Source organism: Strigops habroptila, chromosome 8, assembly GCF_004027225.2.
Source record: "Strigops habroptila isolate Jane chromosome 8, bStrHab1.2.pri, whole genome shotgun sequence".
NCBI lineage: Eukaryota > Metazoa > Chordata > Aves > Psittaciformes > Psittacidae > Strigops > Strigops habroptila.
The window spans coordinates 47,640,950-47,666,588 of NC_044284.2; the positions used below are offsets into that span (position 1 = coordinate 47,640,950).

Consider the following 25,639-nt stretch of genomic DNA (forward strand, 5'->3'; position numbering starts at 1 on the left):
GGCAGGCAAGAAGTAGGTAAGAGTGTTTACCATCCATTCTGATAAAGAATGGGACTTTAGAGAGAAACTGGTTAAAGTCAGTGCTTATTTGGATAAAAGTCAGGCATGAAACTTGCAGAGAATTGAGTTGCAAACCCTGCAAAAAAAAAAAAAAACACCAAACCCTAAACCACATGAATTCTGAATGGGCTGGAGTATCTGTCAGCAACTGGAATGAATAAAGGAAAACACCAAAAACATTATTCAAGTTACAAAACAGCCTGTAAGAACCTCAATAATTAAAGCTGGAAAACTCCTGTTGTGAACTTTGGTCTGCAACAGCAATACCAGCAGCAATTCTTAGAGGAACCAGCAATAAATAATTATATAAACAATTTGAGATGTAAACTGAAAACAAAGAAAAGAAGAAAATTATTCTCTTAACAAATACACATAAGAAATGTAAAAACTGGGACTAGAGTAAGTCACAATTCAAGAAATACAAAACTGAAACATACCAAATACCCCTTCCTTTAGAAGAAACCTTCATTTTATTAAACTAACTTTTTGCTTATACCCCAAACCACGCAACCTGAGGGACTGTTCACTGTATGAATGCAATTTAAGAACTACATCAACCCAACTCTTGTGTTGCCTTTTCTTTTTTCCAAAATTTTGTACAAGAATCAGAACAAAGCATGAACCCAGATCAACACCGAAGAAATTATCCTAGTTCCACTGTCAGAGGCTAACGTGTAACATCGGGGAATTTTTGAAAGGAAGACTCCATCAGTCCCATGAGTCGCATGCAGGAAGATATGGCACCTGGAAATTCCACAGCATCCTTCCATTTTCTGCAGTCTTTTCAGCAGTAGGAATAATTAGTTGCTGTTTCTCGTCCTTCGCCCTTAAAGGATGTTCCCAATGCACGTAACTAAGATATGTACACTACTTCCCTTTATGCTCACTCCTGAACCACTCCTATTCTCCAGTGTAGACAAAACTGGACAATAATTCAGCAGTGCCAGCATTGCTCACCCTCTTTTCTCATACTGTTCCATCTGTCTCTGCACACATTTGGTACTATATTACGAGTGTAAATGTCTGTATCAGCAATTACCTCTATCTGCAGTACTTGAAAGTACTAGCACACCACGTACTTGGTGATACTTGGGAGTATTAAGCCTATTCCTAGCAAAAGAGAAGATCTAGGTGCAGAGTAGCACCTTTCAGAACTAAGAGCTGGGGCTACGGAAGTTACTTGGCCTTCCAGTTTTATCTGTTCAAGAATGTTCTGCTGCTCAAAACAAAACCCCAAAATCAAAGAAATAGAAAAAGAGTTTTTCCTTCTTTCAAGTCTTTTCAGAAAAACAATCATATAAGTGGAGCTCTCCGGGGTGGGGGTGCAAAGAGGGGAGAAGTAAACCAATTGTACCTGCAATTGAATAAAATCTTGGCAATTTCTCACAAAAGGAGGATCTGATTTTGTGCACTGATGGTGCAAAGTGACACTGCTGCAGTGAAGATCACGACAAAGGTGCACTGAAAAGCAGAAGTGGTTTACATGGGGAAATGTTTACAGCAAAGACAATCTAATCCTCACTTTATAAAGCAGGATTTTGTCACCTTCCCCTTGTCAAAATTAGACTTCTCATTTATAGACCTTTTTGACTGGGAACTGACACTTGGTAAAAGTTGCAGCTATTTATTTCTATTTTTAATGGAATTGGGAGCCTGGATGTCAAGATGAATGAAATCTACAAATGCAAATTGCGGAATAAAGCCCCAGGGGAAAAAAACCCCAAATCAAGCCCACCACTCCCTAGGAAAAAAAAAAAATAAAAAATCCAATCAACAAAACATCTTTAACCTCTTTTTCACCTCATTCGTAAAGAAATTTATTCCCTTAAGATGACTCAATCATACCAGAATAACCCCTCAAAATACCACAACACCCAAGCAGCAAAATTCAGAATTCATAGAGCCGATTTCCACGAACCTTAATTCCTGAGGAAGCTACAACCTAACAGTAAGGGAAACAGAGGAAAAGGTTATGGAAAACCCAGCCTGGTCACTGGTGAAAAGCAGAGACTTTCTGACCCAACGAGAGACCTCTCCATCAGTGGACGAAGGCAGCCATGTGACGTAGAGAAGTGCAGTGAGGCTGTAGTTTCACCCTCACTTGCAGAGAGGCTGAGCAGGGGCAGGTGCCATTGGGGAGGTCCGGCTGCTGTGTACACCAGCTCCCCACCAGCATCCTGCCTGCCAGCACCCCCAAAGGGCTGCTGGGAGCACACAGTGGAGGCCAGGCCACCTCTTTCAGGGACAGACTGCATTAAGGTCTACTTGAACAGCCACAATGCTGTAACCTAAATCTCCATAATGTACATATAAAGTTCTGAAGCCTTGTCTTATAACTGCACCAGTTCTGACATCTGTCTATTGTACTTTGTACACCAAGGAAACAACAGCCACACTTTCTAATTGCAGAGAAGATGACCTCAACACATTCGTATGAGGTAAATATATGTATAAGCTATATATATATAAGATATTAGATAAGGCAGTGGGATGGCTCCTCCCACTCTTTATCTCATGCCATGTACAAAAGTGAAACCTTTGTAAAAATGGTCCTTTAAATTCACAGAAAAAAGCAAAACCACACAGAAACACACAAACCCCATATACATGATTAACTGTTTATTCTTTTCAAGCAATCTCTAAGCATCTCAAGACATTTTCCAAAGGTCCAGAATATCTGCTTGAAACAAAAAAGCAGCATTTCAGGAACAAACATATTAGGGCTTTCTGCAAATAATTTCAATTGATAGCTGTTTCCAAGGAAATAAATGTGCAGAGTTCACATATTTAGATACAACTTTCAATATTATTCCAAGAAAGAATATAGTACTTCATAATTCCACTAACATCAAAGTACCTTATAATAAGGAGTCACAAAGGCTTTGGAAAGCAAATACCTGCCTGCAAGTTTACTAGATCTATTATAGTATCTCATTTCAAATGAGAATCCCCTCCCCTACTTCCATGAATGACCTCAACTATTCCGCTATCCCATCATTTAGAAAGAATAAATCCACAGAAGAATAAGCTGGTTCAGATGAAAATCAACAAATGCCAATTTAGAATTTTTAGGTGACAATTATAATAATTTCAGAAGGCCTCTCTGATTTGTATCAATTCACACAAAATAATTTATTATGAGTGGCACAGAAAATTAAGTGAACCAATATGTATATCATTCAATTATTAAATTTTCCAAATCAGATTGTGCCTTAATGATTTGTAACAGTTATTTCTAAAAGAAATATTTAAAATAAAATTTCAAATACTAAACACCAGTTATGCAAAGCAAAATATTTAATAAAAACTGCAATACTTTAAGACTAGTCATTTTTAACAGAAACCCACAGTGAGCCGATTACAAAAACAAAGAGATCAGTAGTCAATGCAGCTATGCAGACAAGAAAGAGAAACCTAGTAGATTTTTCCTGACTCTGAAGATTGAACAAAAAGATCATGTTAAAGGAAACAGAAAAGACTTACCATTCATGTTGAAAAGCCAGCTTTCAGAAACATATTGCTCCTAATATTAATCCAACAGCTGATGAAGTAAGTTAATCTCTACCAAATCAGTGCTCCAATATCTAAACACACTTATACAGTAACTGGAAAGAGAGAGCACACAAAATCCAGAGAGCTGCTCTTCCTTATAAGCTCCTTGCGATGCAAAAAAACTAAGAAGCACAAGATACCAGTAGTAAACCAAAATCAATATTCAGGACACAGGGATTAGGTTTTGCTCATTAAACTACTACTGTTCCGACCAGTGCTACCTATTCATGTCTAAAGCAACGCAAAATGGCAGGGGGAAAAAAAAGCATGCAAACACCAGGAGGTTTTAAGATGTTCTCAATTATATCAAGCACTGGTTGTTTCCATGGCAACCTTAGACCAGAATTATCTGTTGACTTGTACCCAAGTAGCAGTTATTCTAAAGCTTGAATCAATTCACAAAATGTACTCTGTACATTATTTCATATTTCACATGTATTTTTCTCTACGCACACACATATATATAGTAATTATTCATCTAAATCTCTGTAAGTCATTCCATGGTATTGGGAAGTATACTGATATTATTTTGAATCAGTTCGAGACCGAATAATATTCCTTTGACTATTCATCACTATTCATCGTTTGCAATTTAGAGACTATGATAGATGATAAAAAGACGCACTAATGGTGACTCTCCTGACCATTTGAGTTATGCTAATTGATAATGTGTTCTCTTATTATGCACAGATTCGCAAAATATCTGTATCAGTTCAAGAATAAGAGATTCAGACTGATCTTGCTGTCTTTATATTCAAAACCAAGCAGCCTCATTCTCCTTCCCTTTCCAATTTCAATCTTTGAGATTGAAAGAGCAACAAGCAACTTAGAAAACGTAACAAAATCAAAATGTAGGTTCCATACAGCTATAAGAAGTTACAATCAAGATGTCTAAACTAAGAACGAAATACACCGTTCCGATGGCTACCATCACAGCCCTTTCACCCTTTGGCTGTGCAGCACAACCAACCGGGTTACCAGTTCAGGCTGTACAATCACACATGCGCTCAGCTTTTTAAACCAGATTCCAAGGCCCACAGTGCCCTGACCCACCTCTGCCCGACTGGATTCTGCGGATTTTACACAACACATTCATTTAATGCATCAACCAAGAATCATCCAAAGCACGTTAGAAAAACTATGTTTTACATATCAAAATAATGCAACAAAGACATTCTATTTCAAAACCAATCACTGAAAAAACCCTAAGACCATAGACCACATGGCAAATTACTCAAACCCACAACAGCAGACAGACAACTCAAACAAAAAGTTCACCCAACAAGATGCAGCTCCTTCCCCTTCGCCAAACCTATAGCTTCATCAGTAACTGCTTGTAGAAGGACATACATAAAACTGGACCTGTTACAGTACCTCGTTACACCAGAAAGTATAAATACATTAACTTCCTTTTCAAATGGATTCTATCTGAAACCTAAACCAGCATAAATCTGAAAGTCACTTTCCAAACTTTTTTCAGGGACTAAAACCAGCGCTTTTGCCTCAAATTTAAAGAGTAAATCGTGCTGTCTGCTATGTAGCTTACACCAGTATTTCTAAGTTGCTGTGATATGGGGCAAATAATTGAGAATATTCAAATATCCTTACAAGTCAAACACGAGTACATTTCTTAACCAACGCTTTTTCATTAAACTTTCTGTGAAATTAATCTACTACCCGAATTCAGCGATGCTTTGCAATTCTATGACATTGAACTCTCAAGTATAAAAAAACAAACAAAAAGCCCAACACTCTGTTTTGCTTTCATTTCTCACAAATGATCTATTTTTCTGAAGATACAATTAGGAGTCAGTTGTAGACAGAAACACTCCCTCCACTGTACTCCTTATCTTCTCTATCAGTCCTTGAGCTACAGTGGTAGTGAAATGAGAATCCTGAAACGCAGACTTAGTCCATGTGCACCTACAGTATTTTATCATTTTTTAAAAATAATTGCAAATTGAGATTAAAAGTTCAGGATAAAGATTATGAATTTCACCCCCAAACTAAAGCTACATAATTAACCACCATTCAGTTACCAGCTCAGTAACTTTGGCTCAGAAAAACTGCACGCAACCACTGTGCTTAATTATGACTTAAAATAGCATTCACGGAACAGCCATTTTCACCATGTTTATCATCAAGAGACACGACAGTCCATTTCCTCATCAAGCATGTCATACGAGGAAGCCTGCCTTAGAGGGGAAAAAAAATAGTAGAGACTTGTACACAAACAGGTCACAATTTGTAAGTGTCAGTAGGTCAATACCATTTTTTTCTTGATGTTATATAAACAAAAATGCTTCAGAATTATTTTTTCAAATAGCTATTTACATAAAAAAAAGAAGAGCTTCTACACAAACACAAGTATGCCTCTATTTTTACCAAGCTAAAAACATTTTGGAGAAGTGTAAGCTCAGAATTCATTTACTTCCATCATTTATCTTCCCAACAAAACTAGTCGATCCTTTCCCATCTCATTTGGGAGCCCTAGATTTAATCTATTTTAGGCCAATGCATTAACACCTTTTTGTTTCCATGTTTACTGCTTATCCTCTGAGAACAGATTCACTCCCTACTCAAATAATATTTTAAATTGCAAGCAGGGAGATGTATAAACACAGATTTTCTTCATGGTAATACTGTGATGCTAAGCATTTCCAATAAGGCATATTTTCCACTGAAATAATTGTGCTATCTCAAATCCATCAATGAATCTGAAATCTGGAACAAAATTATCATCTATTACCATATTGTAACATTTTAAAATGAGTATTTAACCACAGAGACAATAATTGCTTTGCAAAATAATGCGTGGCTTTAAAAGAAAAATATGAAAATCAAATGTCAATTTATTTAGATTGTGGTATTTTTTGAAATCTCTCACTTACTACCCAAAATGCAATCATGAAAAGTTTTAATCCATAGAAATAATACTGTAGACCGTGCAGTAATCAAGAAATTAAAACTAATGATAGCGCATTAAATTAGTAAATAATAGTTAAAACCAAACACAATTTAATAGTTTAATACTGTATAGAGTATATGTATAGATATATATACCTTAAAATAAAATGACGAATGATAAGAAGCCCTGTAATTAGAAGTTTAATCTGTGCAGCAATGCCTGCCTATTATAGAGTTTAAACACTGCAATCTTTAATGAGTTTTCTATTTCTGCTGAACTACCTGATTCAATTTGAAAAAGAAGGAAATAATTTAGAAGTAAACACTGGGGTGGGGGCTTGCCCAAACAAGTCAACTATGTTTTATGAGAAAAGAAGTGACAAGGGATGAATTCTCCTGCCAGCCACCAGTCCATGAACTAGCCCCTCTGTCCCCCTGCCAGATGCAATATGCTATTCTTCAAATTAATACCGTTAGGTAATGAATAATAAAATTGCCTCTGGAACATAACACAGATCAGTGTTCATATCTGATTACAGACATGCAAGTTCTTCACTTCCTAGGCAAATGAAGAGCAAGTATCTATAAACAACCCCCCTACTTACTTGATTTGTCCCATAGGACAGCAAGCTCAGAGCAATGTTGGCTCTCATTTTCCAGAGCCGCTCTCTGTTCATGCACACCACTCTTTGATTGCCTATGGAAAAGGCGATTAGCAAAACCTTCCAGCCTCTGCAGCGCTGTGGCCGTCCCTGTGCACTGGTTACAAGGTACCTCCTTCTGAGCTGCCATCTATAGACACCAGTGACTTTTACAAAAGCAAAAGAGAAAATATCGAAAGGGAGCTGGACAACCCAGAGCCACTCAGAGCTATGCATGTGTCAAGCTTCCTGTATGCAGTGTTTTCTAACCACTACTCTCTTCTACTTCCTGTTAAGAAAAGCTCTATAATGTACTGGTTTATACTGCTCAAAGTCTCTTTTTATGCCAATCAAAAAGTGGGTTTGTTTTGTTTGTTTTTAAATGTGCAATAATTGCTCCAGCATGTGTTCTCACAGCTTTTTAATGCCTCATATTTTATATTTAAATATACATTTTATGTTAAAATACTACAAACAACTTGTTCAGAAGTAAAGATCAAAAGGTAGATCTATTTTTTTTTTAATTTACCACAACCATGCGCGAACAAAAGTGACTGTTCTGCAGTTCCTCCCCTGTTATTAAGATGGAGTACCACCATCATCACAGCAAACATAACCAGTTGTAATCTAATCACCAGTAATCTCATGTTTTCAACTAAACAACTTTCTAAGTAAGGATCTTACTTGCACAAACTGCTGAATAAACTATTATTTTATTATGGGTGGAAGGGAAAAGTATTATTTTTCTTCTTTGAGAAAAATCAGACTGAAGAAGTTGAATTCTAACATTCATATAAACACAACTGCATTATACTTCTCCAAATTGGGTTCTGTTTACTCTAGGAATGAACCAAATGCTTTTAACTTTTTTCAAGAATAAAGTACCAGAACATCCAGCACAGGCAGATCCTTATCTAGCAGCATGCTCACTCTTCCAGCCTCAAAGGCCGCCGGAAGGAGAGTCACAAAGTCACGGTCACCAGCTCCTGACACTGCTTATGTAAAAGCTCTGCATGCTGGAATTGTGTAAGAAACTTTTTCATTCAAAAGAAATCCAAGTATTTTCAACTGTACAGTAAGTCTATAAAGCATCATTTTTAATGGCACAAACCATAGGGAAATAAATTGAAAGCTGCATTTAACATTAAATTATATTAATTTGCAAATTACATAAATTTTGCATGCTTACGATGGGCAATACTAAATATTCATTTTGTGAAAATGGAAACACATACATTAGGCAGGTTTCCCAGTATACCCTCTGCACATGTAAGATGCGGCTTCTTAAAAATGTAGGCTACTCTTAAGAAAGATTGAAATAACTTTCCCACAATCTGTCTCCTGTCTTACAGTCAACACGTGTTAAAGACATACCTCTCATTTTTTACCATCATACTTCTCACTGAATAGTTTTCAAATGTCAGCAGATATCCATCCTTGGACATTATATAACTATTTCATAACAGCTCTGTGCTTCAGAAAAAAAACTATGATGACAAACTGCCTGGGATAACGATAAAACAATAAAAATGCCGCTGGACAGACTTTACGGATTTGGCTACATTCCTCATAACGGGCACTTCTTAACTTCCTGGTACTGGCCTCGGTCAACACAACAGTTTAAATTTCTAGAGACTGTACGCAAAGCACAGGAATGCCCTTTGCTTTCAGGCTCCAGATACACTTGAAAACGTATTTTCTTTCTACAGAACCTGTTCAAAATTTGGAACCAACTGTCCAAACACTTACAATTTACGTACCAGTCTGCAAAACTGGATGAGCACCTGCTATCTGTCTGGTGACCAGGCTGCTCTCCCTGGTCAGGGTCAGGTGCTGCAACCTTCCCTGGATGCCAGCCCCTTTCAAGTTCTCCACCCTTCACTTTCCAGCTTTTCACCTGCTTTGTTGCAAGATCAATGCTGACTTTCATGACATCCCAGCAGTTCAAGACTGCTGGGAGAAACAAGAGCTGGTGAAAACTATGGTGATCTGTTTGTCTTACCAGGGGTTACAAATAACCAGAGGGGATTTCTTATGTGCCATATATAACCAAATATTATATGGCAGAGTAATGCTATGCTGCCTGTGATACAGCAGTATAAGAAATACTTTGACAGTAACAAGATACTTATTTCTCCGCCTGGTGAACTTTCCGGGGCTGGAAGAGCCCCTCTGGAATTGGGCAGCCATGCTCCCCTGTAGCTCACTGCAAGTCTCTGGGTACCCAGAGAATCCTTCCAAGAGACTATGATTTTCTCTGACCTTGGCTGTTTTCTCCAGTAAATAAAGGCACCTGGTATGATGGTGTGCTCATCTTGTCTCTCTCCTCTGCTCGGTTCTGAGCCTTTACACTACTGCCATCTTATCCTTCACTCAAGTCTCCAACTAAACCATTTTGTTTCCCTGATGTGAAAGAGGGTAATTTACAAAATTCGCATTGCTTCACATTACGTAAGTTAGAGTCTGCCAACCCTCTACAGTCAATGCAGAGGTGCGGGAACTCTCAGAGAGCAACTCTGCCCACCAAAATTCAGAGCTCTGAATGCACCCAACTAACCTGGACGCTTGAATTGGGTGCCAAAAATAACAAGCAGAAACATCCATCCTCTGAGATCATAGGAGTTAACTGGTTAAAGTGAAAACAGGTTATCAAAAAGGGATTGCTCAAAGATATCCTAAGAAAAAAACTGGATTTGACAGAATTTTACAAACTATTGGCAGTGAACACTGTACATGCAAAACATGAGAAGAAAGTACAGGTCATAATTGTACACAGATAGTGTACAAATACACACCTTCCTAATGTAGATTTTTTCAATGCATTGATTGGCATTGTCCAACGATAATACACAATAACTACCACACAGACTTTCTGTGAAGCCCACATCTCTTCAAATGAAGTCCACGGTTTTTAAAGGTGGAACCGTCTATCTCCTTTTAATTAATCTTTCATCTTATTGACATACTAATCTTCCAAATCTGTGCGACGTTAACTTATCCACACGAAGTATTTTATGTTATATATGAAGCACAGAATCCACAAGGTCTGACAGAGTATTTTACCACCCAAAAGCTTATCAAAGGCAAAATTCTGCGTTCTGCTTGTCTTAGGATTTCCACTTGCTAGCCAGTATTGCTTTTCCTTAGTTTACAGTTTGTAAATCTTTAAATACAATTAAATGCTTATACAGATATGTGCAAGCAGACTTGAGGTCATCTTACTCATGCTCTAAGCTGCAAGAAGAACCTGAGCCAGCTTTGATGTAAAGCTGTGCACTGTTTGTGGTTAAGCTCGTGCTTCCTCCCAAAAGAGCAAAAGCTGGCTGTATTCCAGCGAGACCGTGAACATTCATATGTTCTACCCACTCAATGCTACAGAAGTCAGATCAGGTGTGTGTCAACTTCTGCACACAGGTATGTGACCCACATAATATCAGGCCTGATCAGGATGTATTTAACTTCCACCCTAACTTTTACTCCACAGTCTCTGCGGCCCAGGAAACCTTTCTTTTACAAAAGAAATGGCTTACTTTAGGTCAGTTATTTAAAAAACAATTAACATTTGAAGAAACTAAGACTAGTCAGTTGCCATCTAGGTCTCCTATTAGTTTCTACAGCTCAGCTGTGTTGAAAATCCCCCATGGCAGCTCAGAACGCTAGGGCTTGGTGTCAATGCTGTGATATCCTTTGCCTGCAGAGCTCCATCTCTTCCAAAGCGCTCAGAAACACACTCACTTCAAACCAGCTAGGCACACAATTTAAAGAAAGAACTACACAGAAAAATGTAAGACAGAGTTGCTTCAATGTTTCTAACCAGTTTCTAAAATTTTTTCTCTACAAGAGATAGCAAAAGTTCCAACTTCTCCTTGCAGCCAAAGTCAACACAGGAACATGAAGAATTTCCTTTATTTTCACTAAATTCTAGCCACTAAATCTCGGCAGTATTTTAGAACACACTAAAAACCCCAGAGCCATGGGTAAGAGATTCAGCTATGAATGCGAACACTATATGTGTAAGTTACAGTATTTTGATAAATAGTATTTTGGTAAAAATTTTTAAGGTACTCTCCCCAAAATTTAAAAAAAAAAAAAAAAAAGTAAAAGGACTAACATTGTGGTCCTCTAATCTGATACAGGCAACAAAACCATTTACACTTTTCCTGACAGCCAACCCATAACCTTGTGTGCATTTCCCAGTGGCCGATGCCCTGTATGTGTCTCTCAACCATAGGTACCACCACACAGCACCATAACCCAGCGACAGACTCTTTCAGCTTCGTGCTCAAAATGAATCAGGAATAATGCAGCTACATGAACAATTTATTTTAATCTCTGCTAGAACATAATTTCTCAATTCCCAAGAAGCAATTCTTCCCAACCAGTCAAGCCTTAAAAATTAAGGATTAAGAAAGCAAGCACCCTCCCTTCCTCAAAGAACCGAGATGGTTGAGTAACAGCATGATTTGTACACTCCTGCTTTAATTAAATACAGAAAAACGCACATATTATCATATTAAAATATTTAAAATGTTTCCCATGTAGTTACCATGGAATTCCTGAATTTTAAAGAAGTACAGAATAGAAAAACATTAAAAAATACAGCACACCTATATATCTTTGAAATGTATTTACTTTACGCCTAGGATCTAATCCCATACCTCTTAGTTTCATACACAGAACCGAAATTTCCTCATGCTATATCAAAACTGGGAGTGTCCTCTCTAGTGTTAATGAAGGTTAACCATGAACACCTTGCAATCAAAAACATATAGGAGTTTTAAAGACAATTAACTGTATTCTTTGCAAGGACCTTGGAAAATGGATCCACGATACAAGACAAATTTCAGAACACCTACAGCTAACTAAAATTTAAGTCTTAATTCCAAACGTTCAAATCCAGTATTTCCTGGTTACTTATGAAGCCAAGCCTCAATCTGCCTGTTTACGCATGTTCTACTTCTCTTTAAGGGCTAAATAAAAATATTCTTTTCTGTCTTCTTATTTTAAATATTTAAAATTAATATTTCTCCTTTTCAGCAGTGGCCTCCAACCAAAAGTAAAAAAAGACATACTGTGACATTTTCTGCATATTCATTTTGTTTGTGAATTACGGAAAAAATTACAGAAACCTTGTAAATTAATAAAAATTCATTTATTCTTTATTATTATTTATATTATTTGTTCTTTATTATTATAATAAACTTTTTTCTAGAGGTTAAAGAAAGTTTATTTGCTTTAAAAATTGATGGCTTGATAAGGCACATCTTTTCCCTTATGCATCAGCTATTTCAAGAAAGTCCAGCTTTAGTATTTATTATTTATTATGAAAGGAGTGAGCAATTATTCGATATAAAGTGTTACTGATGATTCCTCCATTTCTAAGAGCTTGAGGATGTTGCTGAATTTGGCAGGTCTCTGATTGACCAATGAAATATTTCTAAGTTGAAAGATGTAGCCAACACAATTTAATAAGAAGGAAGTACTTTGTCTGATTTTGAATTAGAAAATATAAACATGTATAAACATTCATAATGACATCTAAAATTTGTTAAATAAGATATACTAAAGAACCTAAAGCATTCTGTGCTATAAGCTTAAGGAAATACATGTATTTTTCTAGTTATATAAATCTTGAGAGGAAAGGTCATAAACCAAAATATATAGACAGCCATTTCATAACTAAAAAAAGAGAACATTTTCATTAGAAATTATGTAAACACAATCCATTCAGTCTTGCCAGGCATGTATATTTCAGAAAGAATTATGGGTAGAAGTAGAGGCAGAAAAAGGCTTCTTGAAAAAGCAGATGTATTTTGATTTTCACTCTACATCCAGCACTACACCACTAGCTTGTATTTCTTTTTAAACACACGGAAGGAAAAGCAGTATTTGTTAGTACCTCACAAATTTAATGGCTTTCCATTTTGAAACAAAGATTTTTCAAAATGTGCATTAACAAAATAAACACAACCAGTAACTTCACTGTTTAATAAAACACAAGCAAGTAAACCTTTGCAGTCTTAGTGCAGCTCTACGTGAACGTTTTTTTCTAAGAAGGTTAACCCTTACTAGAGAGCCCCTCTGAGATCAGTGCTAAGGCTGGGACTGCAGCACTTCTATAAATAGGACTGCCAAGAGGAAGTTGTTGCTATGGAAATGCTGGTCATATTTCTATTTTGGCTCAGTAGAGCTCTACTGGCATCTACTGTACACAAGCTTAATTGCAGCAGATGTCTAATACTTTCATCTCTCATCAGGAAGCATAAATGAAGGCTCACATGGTCCAACAGCACAGCTTATTCTTTATCCACGATGATACCAAAGGAATTAAAAAGTAACTGAGAACCCCGGGGGGGGGGGAGGGGGGGGGGGGGCGAGAGGAAGTCAAATTCAGCATCTGATTTTTCATATGCAAGTAAAATCTCTCAGTCTTTCCATCACTTTTTCTGTCAAAATTTGACAAACTCATCATCAAAGATGATGCGATTTTCCACATACACTGTGGCAGCAGATCAAGTTTCCTCATTGCTATCAACACATTATAAGTTATTTTGAAATCAAATAGCTTGTAGTCATAGTCCCCCATCTAGCACTGAGAAGGGGACAGAGAACTCTTTCATTGCAAGCCAAATCTTCCACAAAACTCTCCAACTCACCAAAGAGAACTGGATTTCTCTCTTTTCTAACACAGCTACTTCCTCCTTGCTTTTTTAACAGCTTCCTTCAAGATGATGTGCTCACTGGTGCTTACAAGTCTGACTGACACATTACAAGATAGAGGTTCACAGAATGTGAATAAAAATTATGCAATCATTCCATAAGAAAACAAAGTTTAGTGAGGATCCATCTTTGAAACAGCTGCCTTCACGTAAGTATAAGAAACTTTCTGAAAGTACTTGTAGAAATCTGTTTGGTCCGTGCCCTTCCAGATCACATGCTACTCAAATAACTCTCCATAGTTGCTTCCTAGCACAATTTAAGATAGTTTGATATATGACCAGAAGTTCTGTCCAAACCTTGTTAGGTTCCAGCAAAAGAGAAAGTACCCTGAGACCTGTATAAGTAGTTTTTGTTACACTTCCAAAAAATAGTTGTCTGCCGAGACTATGTAAGGTGTTCTTGCTTTTGAACAAGTGAGGTCTAGAAAAAATAGGTATGTGTATGGACTTACTTAAATTAAAATCCAAGGGTAAATTTGGAAGAGAGTTAGCATATGACCTCAGTAACTCTCTCCCTCTGAAAAAACTAACAGCAGACAAAAGGTTTTGTCCACTTAATGTACATCAAAATAATTTCTGCTGTTGATTACTAATAAGCATTAATGGGCTATCCACCAAAATGAGTAAAATGAAGTTCCTGGACTAGAAGACTCATTTTGCTCAATATCTGACTGTGTTAAAGGAGATGCTACCTGCTTGGATTCTGGCCAACCTCCCATCAGAACAATGATGCTGAAGATCTGCGTCTCACAGAAACAGTAAAGGCTCCTGCAGGTAAGCAGCTGGTGTGGAGGGCATCTTGGCTACAGAAAGCTCTGAGCAGAGGAGCTTTACTTTTTCTAGAATATGCCGGTTTGGTGTACCTTTCCTTGGTTTAGCCACTGAGCTGTATTAAGGAACCTCCCCATAAGAGGCACATTTGTGTTTGAAAAACCCTGCTCAAGACAAATCGAGTGTTACGTGTCCCAAGTCCCGAGTGCCTCACATAACGAATGATGATTAAACCTGAGAGATCTGCAGTCACATTTAGAGCTAATTCCTGATATAGGACAACAGGAGGAAGTAAGAGAAAGGACAGTAGTAAAATGCTCACGAAAACTAAAGTCTTGTAGATAAGAATCTTTACTATATTAGTATCAGATTAGTATACACTCTAGTATCAGATTCTGTATCGTACAGGAAAAGAACAGAATGATAAATACTAGAGTAAGTAGATTCACTTTAGTATCCCTTTCAGGAAGCCTGTCTGCATTTTAAATGACCAGGGGAATAAAACAAAACAAAAACAACTGACTCCACTTTGAGCTAAATAATTTAAATTCATACATTTGTTTTCTTCAAATTATATGGCATTTAGGCAATAATTAGGAAAATACCCAAACAGGAAAGAAAGCAAACCCAAAGTTAATTCATTGGAAAGTGCTTTTTCATAGAATGAAAGTGTAGAGAGTGCAAATACAGTAATGGCTTTCAAAGTATGGTCTAAAGCACAGAAGATCTGTTCATGTGATGTGGAGACGGGCATGTGTCTACTTGTGTTAGGAACAGATCCTGTATTCCTGTGCCTTACTGCCAGACTACAGACTGTCCTGGGGAGCGTCCTGGTCCCTCCACTCCTACCAGCCTGCTCAGTTTCAGATATTCTACTAAACAGTAGAAAGACTGAATTAGTATAGAGCTAGCACTATCCCCCACAGCAGACAGAGTGGAAAATCAGCACTAAATCCTTGAAAAGTAGAGGGGATGCTGCTGGCCCCAAAACAAGAGACTGTAGAACGCGTAAGAGGATATTTCAAAGTTTGTTAGATGCTCCTAACACACATTGTGCTAAGCAAGAAATATCCCAGTTACAGGAACTTGCATGAATACAGAGGCATGAGAAGTACACTCCAGATCACAGGATTCCTCCACATACTGAAGATGATGACATCGGGTTTACAAAATTTGTCAGTCTACACCTAAATTGAGTGACAGATGCCATCTACTGGTTTAAGACCAAAGTGTGAGGTATGAAAACTGTAATACTGAACAGTAAGTTGTAAAAGTACTCGGTTTATTGGTAATGTGTTATATAAACACAATTAAAGATCTTAGATTTTTTAGAGAGGAAATAATTCACACCCCACCTTTCTAATTACTAGTTATTTTTCTTAATGAGGTAGCAGCAAAGTGCACAGATCTTACTGAGAGGGGTTTTCATTTATAAATTATATCTAATTCCTTTCATGTAAAGTGAATTTATTTATTAGCAGTAAGGATACATTCTTAAGTAGAATTGTTGTTTGGATATAATAGAAATTTACCAGGTTAAAAAAAAAAAATACATAAAATTAAATATTTCTCTTCTGCTATTTACGAAATGTCTTTTCCAGCTACTGGTAAGCAAAAAGGCACTTTGCTTCTCAGTCCCTAGTATCCTTTGGCATTCCCCAGTGTTACTTTACAATAAAGGCCAAAACAACTAAAGCTGAGATGGCTATCTTGAAACTGAGAAAACTTTGGACTGCAAGATACAATTGCCAGTAGGCAATCAGAAGATCTGTCTTTTAGTCTTACAAAAAATGAGAGAAATACATGACCACAAATATATTTTATTTATTCTAGTATTTGTTTCAAGCACAGGAAAGCAAAAAGCACTTTCCAGGATAGAAATACTACAAGATTAAATGCATAACTGGTTCTTTTCTTTTTCTTAACATAAACTTACCAAGATGCTATTTCACTTGATATTTATTAATACAAGACAATTTTAGGAATAGTAATTAAGAATCCATAAACCAAAATTCTAAAAGTTGTTATCTAAACCTATCCACAAACAGAGCTCTGACAAAAGCTTTAGAAGCAAGTGTGGAAAAAATACACCATTACTTGTAATTCTGTGACAAAAATCAAACAATTCACATGGCATGTCAGCTCCACATGCAGTAGGAAAGACAGCAAAGATACAACTCCTTAATACTGTATCCTCAAGCAGCCACAACCTTGCAATTGCATTTTCACTCTCAAAGCAAAATGATCAAAGATTGTTTTTTAAATAAGATCAAAAGAAACTAGTGATGTCCTTTGCCAGCTTACAGAGAGTAAGTTACAAGCTGTGTTGAACATATGATTTTTGCTTATTTTTAGTGTAAAATCAGTGCTTGATAATGCATCTTTATCCCAAGAAGTTCAACAATTCTGCATTTTGTTTAAAAATCGAGGATTTTCTTTCTAATAAGCAGGTTCTCATTATGCTGGCTAGCTCTATTATAGCTCACTTTATTCGACTGCATAAGGAATGAACTTTTCCACAGTTCAACAGTATTTTTTTTCTTTAAGTGTAATATAAACTTTTAGCTGACAGGTTTAAACCTGTTAGCTAAATCTTGGAATTATTTTTTAATTAGAAACAAGAACATCCATTAGTTGTAATTGTATTTACCTTTAATTTGCTTTAAAGATAAATAGGAGCAAACAATAATTAAAAATGTACTCTGAAAATCACTGTATTTCACATTATGAAATGCCACTAATAGCACAGAAGGTCACCTCAGAGCACTGAAAATCAACCCCATATTCTCTTAAACGAAGATATTGCAAGACTTTTCTATACCACTGTCATCCAAAGAATTCCCCAAACTTGTATTCAAGCAAAATTTGACCACAGTAACGAACACTCTCACAGGTAAAGAAATTTTTGCAGCACAGATCCAATGCATTTGATACTGAACAACACTACCAAAGTTCACTCTCCAATTTTCTTTCCACTGGTTCCTATTTCTGATATTTTCAGAAAAGAACTGCTCACCGCAATGCAAGTCATCTCAACATTTACACTGTAACTCCATTGCCACTTGGTCTCAGAAGCCAACAGACCTACCCGATAACAAATGGTTGTCACAGACCCAAGAGCTAACAATTCCCAGCCAGAGCTTTGAGAGTCTTGCTCTGACCTTCCCCAGATTAACTATAAATTGCTGAGGCTTATGATGTGATGACTGTTATGTATGAAAAGGAGCCAAGAAAAACAAGTAACTGTTCAAAGAAGGGTTTTTTGTTTGTTTTTGAGAGATGCCACTGGTATTTTTAATTTCTCCTCATTAGCAGAACTTTTGCAAAGAAAACCCACCCCAAACCATGACAGAAAACCTACACAGGTCAGAATTTGAGAACTGTGACAAGTTACAAACGTCCAAATATTTTCATCTTGAAATGAGAATCTGCCAAAAAGTCTGCAGTTGCAGAAATGTGCATGTCTGAAATATCTGACAGCTTCACCACATACCTCCACTGCAGACCGCGTGCAGGGAAAACAGAGAATTTGCCTACACAGGCTTTACCATTTGAGGGGTTCCCAGTAATAACTGGGAATGTTATCCTTAGTTGCGTAGTGATATGCTCATCCTATCCACGATTACTACTAAAAAAAGTTTTGTATATTCCTATTTTGAATAGGAATATATTTCCTGTTTTGAATTTGAAATTCTACCTTACGATAGCAATGTGCGCACCATTCTGATTTCTGGAAACCAAAAATCCCTCTAATTTGGCGGGATTGGAAGACATTATCTCTTGAATTTATTATCTTAATTTACTTTTTGAGAAAAATGTCTAAATTTCATAACTAGCCAGAGGCTTCTTTTCTTCCTCCTGGAAGAACAAACATGTTTCACTTAGGGCTGGTCTCAGATGCTCTTAACTCTCCCTAACAACCTCAATAGAGTTGTTATTTCTGGGAGTCACATGGCATGTGGGAAGATCCTGGTTTTCTTCCAAATCCTCTCAAGTTAAACTCTGCCCAAGAAAACTGCCAAAATGAGGTCCCAGTTGCAATACATTGTGTGAATCTTTAAACTTATTTCCACTATAAGATCCACCTTCCCCCGCTCTTGGGGGGTGGGAGGAAATGCATGGCATCGCATTTAAGTGAAGTATCAAAACAGTGAACCCTTCTTATATGATAGAAAAAACCCCAACACTTAAATGAGGCAGAAATTAAAACCTAAATGAATACTTATCTGAAGCGACAAGGATAGTTCATGTATTATTCGGTAACCTGCTTTGACATTTACATTCCTTTGCCTCTGTAAAGACAACACATTCAGAAGAAAAGAACAACTAATATATCAGCCAAATAAGGCAAATGATGTATTATCGTAATTTTTGAAAACACTTCTGGTACCTAATTTTTCTGAAAAGTTGCAAAACGTTAACCATGCTAACATGCTGTCTAATGCAACTCTGCATGGTTCCCAGAGGGTTTGTTGGGCATTCAGCATGTCAAACATGGCCAAGTTCTAAAGATGAATGGCTTTTGGGACTCCATGTTAAATGTGGTTTTAAGTTCTACCTAGTTTGAACCATACAACTGAATTACCTTTTCATGCATGCCTCAAATCTGTGCAAACCCTACTTTAGCCACCAAAGTAAAATACTACTTTGGGACACTGAATACAGTTTCATAAAGAACTTTCCAGAGGGTAGAATGAATTCTTCTTTCTGGAGATACACTTGTCACAATTACTGGATTAACTGCATCTCTGTACCCTCATTATTATCTTCAGGTATATCTTTATTAAGACCTCTGTGCATGAGCTAATTAAGAACAGATTAAATACAGTATTAGTCCATACTCCATTAACAATGTCCGCTTCAGTAACTCTACATTACGTCAACCTGCAACTGGAGTAGTCTGTGTGCAGCTCCAGCTCCTATGGAGAACGGCATTCCAAGCCCACTAAAAATACACCAGATGGATGTCAAGCTCTGAAGATATCTCCTCATTTTGTGTAGGATAACCCAATTCATGAACTCTAGGAACAAGGCAGCATAAGCTATCCTCATAACTGAAAAGTATACACCACTAGTTCAGACTCAAAAACAGTCTTTATTAAAAGCACCACATTAATGATCATCACCACCCTCCACCAAGACTGTAGCATTTAAAATTGTATATAGTTCATCAACCTCTTATTTCACAGAATTAACAAAGCACACTTGGCAAATTGTTCAAAAGCAAATACAGGATACCAAATTTGTTTCCATCTTCTCTTACTCTTGCTTCACAAGCATTCACTTGGATGTAGCTTATTGAGTTTCTTCCAAATACCCTACCCAGCCTACACAGAAAAGATTTATAAATCTTTTATAAAATCAGTTTCTCTTACTCCTTAATTACAACAACTTCAGCTAAAGATCAAAGCTTTATACTGTGTTGGAAAACTTGCAGCCTCTTAGCCACCCATGCTGCAACACAAAGTTTCTCTTCCTTCCTTCCTTTCCTTCCTTCCTTCCTCTAAAGAAGGAGTATGTATGTATGCACCCTGAGAAAACGAAAAGAAAAGCTGATATCCTGGGTACAAGTTTTGTCCTACTTAAAGCAACCAGCTCAAGGAATACAGATAAGAAAAGCATACTTTCGGCAGCACTCCAAACAAAACTGTAACTAACAACCCTGATAGCAAAATGCTGGCAGCCACCTAGAATAGATATGAAAATATCAGGGCAACAAACCTAGCATGAACCTTTAAGTCTTCTCCTTGTCCACAAAGACAAATTCTTCTCAATGGTATTTAAAAAAAAAAAAAAAAAGCAACCCATGCTTCTTAGTAAATATTTAAATTCTGAACATCATACATGAGCATCATTATACGAATATATATGTTAATCAGTGTGTTTGAAACCAGACTTTCTCCCTCCCTCCTCATTATTTGGACAGCTTTTAGTGAAATTATCGTTTTCACTCCCTTAAAGGACTGAATTCATATCTATACATACAAGTATCCAGACACATGACAGGGACACAGCCATTTGGGAGACAAGAAGCCACACATTCACATCCTGTACAGTGTTCAGTGGGGTCAAGCTCTGATGTTATCTCTCCCTTTCTTCAAAGCATCTTTTTGCACCGTTGGTTTTGCAATCAAATAGCTCTTTGATATAATTTTGTCCCACATATTATACATTCAAGTATTTTTCAGTTCAGCCTGACTGCTCAATATGCCAAAATTTCTAATAATACATTCCATCTGTTTTCATTAATTTGTAAGTGTAGTCTAAAAATAATTGCTAGCCTAAAATTTAATATAAAACTAAGGCTTAAATATGGAAGCAATTTAAAATAAAGTTGACTGGGTTTTGTTTGAATTAAAAATAACTTAGTGTTTCATATGCCTAAATTGGCATACTTAAGTTCAAATACTTAAAATTTTTTGCATCAGCCAAGAAAATGGACTAAAATCAGACTTCTGGCAGTAAACAATTTAAGTTGGCTGACATATTACAGATTAAGAGAATAAAAAGTATACAGAAACAAGCACCACATTTAATAAGGTCTGACTCTTGTACTAAGTCTAAGTACTAAGTCTTGTACTAAGAAATTAGGGCCTCCTAAGAAAACATGCTGATTCAAAAGAGTGAAACAGATCTTTTAAAGATATTATAGTAATATTTACATGGGCAACTTTGAGATTAGTTATTGATGCAACAGGCTGAAATATGAAAGATAAAGGAAACTATGTTTTCTTTGCTTACAAATAATTAGTGAGCTGTTACTACACAGTTTAAAATTACATTATTTTCCTATTGTCTGCTATTAAGTTTCCACTTCAGGAGCAACTATGATACAAACATGGGGAACATAAGACATTAGAATTCACCAGAAGGTCTTTGACTTTCACTCAAAAATAAAAGTTTCGCAAGAGAACTGGGGGGGGGGGAGTGGTGGAAAAAAAAATTAAAAACAAAAAAGCAGAGGAAGGGCTAACAGGGGTAACAGGCAAGGAATTGAGTCCTGACGCAAGACTGCATTAAGGAGCTGACACGAGACAGAGGCAAAACTGAAACAAGGAGCTAAGGGAGGACAGGATGAGGGTGCTGCATCTGAAACAGCTACTGTGAGAGGAAGCAAAACCTGAGTTTGAGTGTAAGGTATAGAGCAACTAAGGCATCTTCACCAGTATTTTCCCTAACAATTAGAATAGTTCTATTCTCTCATGCTAAAAGAGAGGGGGGAGCGAGGGAGTCAGGTGCCAACTATGGCCTCACTAAAAAAATAAACAGAATCAGTCAAAAAATGAGAGATATTGCACAATGCAAGTCCCCAAAAGCATAGGCAAAATTTTTCTAGATGCAGAGAGGCCTGGCCTATCACTGTTAATGGAGAAAAGAAAAAAGCCTAACCCCTCACTGCCCTGATTTTTCAGCCATCTGAAGGAAAACACTCCGTGTCAATATACAATTCCACTCTTAATTCTGTTTTAGACATTAATTTTAGAAGGTCAAAGGCCAAAAACTGATTCAACACAATCTTATTATATCAACTCTTCATTTCAGTTCTGGAACTGAAATGAAAACTGAATTTAGTTACTGACTGCCAACTGTGCACAAATGAAAGACAAAACACCCACTTCTTTAATATTCTTCAATATTTTAACAACTTCTGACTTAGCAATAGCTGACTCAGGATATGAATAACAAACTACAGATACACTTTAGGCATGCTGAGAAAAAAGAATGCCTGAAACACTGCTGTTATTTGCTATCTTCCTTAATTTGTATCTGTTGTTGTTACAGATACTGATTGAGATGTTTAAGCTGTAAAACTTAGTGGCTGCAGCATCACCAAATGCTGATGCCTTTATATGAAAACAAATAAATAAATAATCTGACCTTGGGGTTCTTTCTCTTCAGCAAGAGACAAGATTGCAGCATGAAGAGTAACTTCAGAAAACCCAAGCAGCACTACTGCTATTTGGCTCACAGGCTAAGCAATGCAAATATCCACCATCTACTGTGGACAGTTTGCCAACCTAAGGGTACTCCCTTGGATCCCAAATTGTGATGCAGTTCAGACTGCAAAGATAATTAATGTTCCTTTATAATGTTCTGTTAAATACTGATATCATCTCTGCAGTGCTGCTTCTTGTTGGTATTTTTGTCTTTGTAACTCTCAAATGGTAATTACACAGATTTATGCTCAAAAGCCAAACTACAGTTAGTGTACAACACAACTGTATATTCAGATGCAACCATGGAACCAACCAGTTCAGTAACGTTTCATCTGCTCTCCTCTTATTTATCTGTCTTAGTTTACCGCTGCCTTCAAACTCAAAAATACTAAAATTCTTCATTGCCTTTTGAGATTCTCTTTTTCTTTACTCATTTTCACAACTATGATAATTTAGTGAGGTGATATCCTGCTAGAAAAGTCCTAACATTTAACTTTGGACCACATGCAGTGGAACCCAACTGACCATTAAAAAAAAATAATAAATTAACTCATACATAACTTTTGAGCCATAACTCCATTACTGCAGACCAAGAAAGGTGAAGACCGATTGCTTTCCATTAGTCAATATATTTTTAATACGAGACACTTAATACATTTTGAAAAGCTTGTAGCATACACTCAGGGAAAAATAATTATTTCTTTGGAGCTGAAAATAAGTTCACAGAGAAAATGCTTACAAAACAAAATAGAATAATACAATTCTTCGGTCACGACCTACAGCATATATCTCATTTTCCACTGTAATATCAGAACATTTTCAGGACTGCAACGAAGAAGATGGAGTCTTCCCAGCTTGCTCATTTTGAAAAAGCATTTACACAATGCACCTGATTTATTTCAGGGTTTAACAAACACAAAAGCCTTGAAACATGGCCAGAAAGACCAACGGATAATACAGGACCCCATTAGGAGGCACTTTACCCAGAAATACATAGGAAACCTGCTCTGCGACAGAGGCCAGAAGTTTGCGAAGTACTTTCCCAGAGTCCATTTAGATTTAAAAATAGACAAGTAGTATTATGATACAGCAGTCACATGTGGTACATTTGATCTATTTTGAGCTAAAATTAATAAGCACTTTGAGAACGTGAAGTAAATCGATATACTAATTGCCATAAAATAAGGTATAGTTTTCTCTCTGTAACAGACTTGCTAATTTAAATGCATGACTGGTGAAAAATGAAGATACACATGATTTTAAGTTACTAGAAGTGTTACTATAAGCCTACAGCAATTATAAGTCATTTCACTGTACTGCTGTATGCCTCAGTCTTCTAAAAAGTTAATTGACTAATAAATATTTGCAGTTAGTTGTCAGTTTTCACATGAAAGCTGCTTAATAGTGCCAACTAATTTAAAAAAGCTAATAATTTTCCTAAAAGCCATACCCTCCCTAACTGAAATTCAGAAATGGTTAAAAGCAACAGGACTGCTAAGCCCGATTGCACTGCCTCTGCCTTGTTTTTCTAGAACATCACAACTGAGAAATAAGGATTTAGACAATCATATGACTCACAAGTTTAACAGCCCAGATTTTCAGTGCATCAAGGCTAAGTAGGAAGGTCAATAAATACTGTGGTTTGACCTCGGATAAGAGCCAAATTGTATCTACAAACAATTTCCATACTGTGATACCATAACCTGACATATTTCTGGTTTTCTTACAAAACACAGCCAGGTGGGCTTTTTATGAGGTTTTCAAGAGTGCTTCTGTAAGTTTAGTAAAAGACCTTCCTAATAGTTCCAGTAAGCAAAGGCTTACCACTGGTACCTATTCCCTTCTCAAGATCCCAAGCTTTCTTTGTTAAACTTGAGGTAAATCTATCAAATCGACGTCTTCTCAAAATTTTTAATAAATGCCTCCAACCTGACATAAAAACATAGAAGCTACAAACTTTGCCACTGAGCTACTGTACTGCCCTTAGCTTTACTGTATTTTTGATAAGTAAGCAGAAATTCAACCAACACTGGATAAAGTGAACTAATTCACTACCCACCTACTGTCTTACTAATTATGAGTGTTTATGAATAAGGATAGTAACTGACTAGTAAATGTTACTGCCTTTTTATAAGAAGACATTTACAAATCAAACCATATAAACAGGTACTTGTCCATGTAATTTCGAACAGAAAACTATGTTTTAAAACATTATTTATATTTCACATTTTGGTATTCAAAAGCATAGAAAAAAGTCAGAATTAGCATCAGTTTAGTAATCTCATCATAGCCCTCTTTTACCTGTGCTTTGTAAAAACAGTCATGTATTCATATCTTCACAGACTGATACCTTCTGCAGTACAGTGTATTGAACTGCTCTGACAGTCAATCAGGATTAGGCGGTGAAGGGAATGTATCTGCAGGGCTCCTTTATGTAGGGTGGAAAGATCTACACAACTCTGGGAAGCAGCAGGACACTGATGATGAGGGCTACTGAATGCCATCCTTGAGGAGTGGACACTATCCCTGCTCCAAGACAAGTTCCTTAAACCACACTATTTTCAGCTTAACATACTGCTGCTTTTTGATTCCTCATAATGACCAAAAGGTACTTGGATGCCTGTTTCACAAAGATGAAGAAATAACTGTAACTGCCACAAAAATCTATATAAACAGCACCTGTACACTTCAGAGGACTTAACGTGTTATGTGCCTCAAGAAATAAAGTCTTTATCACATCAGAAAGGGCTCCCTAAATAAAGAGAAACATTTTACCTTAATCTCTGTACCTTAGTTTCCTATTCATAAAACAGGAATAAGAAACTTCCTCATTTAGCAGGATGTTATAAAGGTAAATTTGATGTTTGCAAAACAGTCATAAACTAAAATAATGACTTTTGTAAACAGCTCCCAATGAAAAGAATAACGCGCAGTAAATAAGGCAGACCAACATGCACTGAAAATAACAATATAATAAATAAAACTTGCTTAATGAGTACTGACCAACGTCTCAAGCACTGAAAGTAGCAAGATTCTTTGGGGGTGGTGAAGG

General features: G+C 36.7%; 1 protein-coding gene across 5 annotated transcripts in view; it reads right to left on the reverse strand.

Annotated features, from left to right (window-relative positions):
• Positions 1 to 25,639, reverse strand: part of PRKACB (protein kinase cAMP-activated catalytic subunit beta) — a 73,975-nt gene that overhangs the window by 30,136 nt on the left and 18,200 nt on the right. The window contains exon 1 of one of the 5 annotated variants that reach the window (XM_030496446.1): positions 7,125 to 12,203. The exons of 2 other annotated variants lie outside the window; for them this stretch is intronic. In XM_030496446.1, coding sequence (XP_030352306.1) covers positions 7,125 to 7,311 — 187 coding nt within the window. In that variant the 5' untranslated portion in view covers positions 7,312 to 12,203. Of the gene's footprint in view, positions 1 to 3,543; positions 5,331 to 7,124; positions 12,204 to 25,639 lie in introns of those variants that run through there. 2 more of the 5 variants (XM_030496450.1, XM_030496447.1) reach the window with 2 other exon arrangements.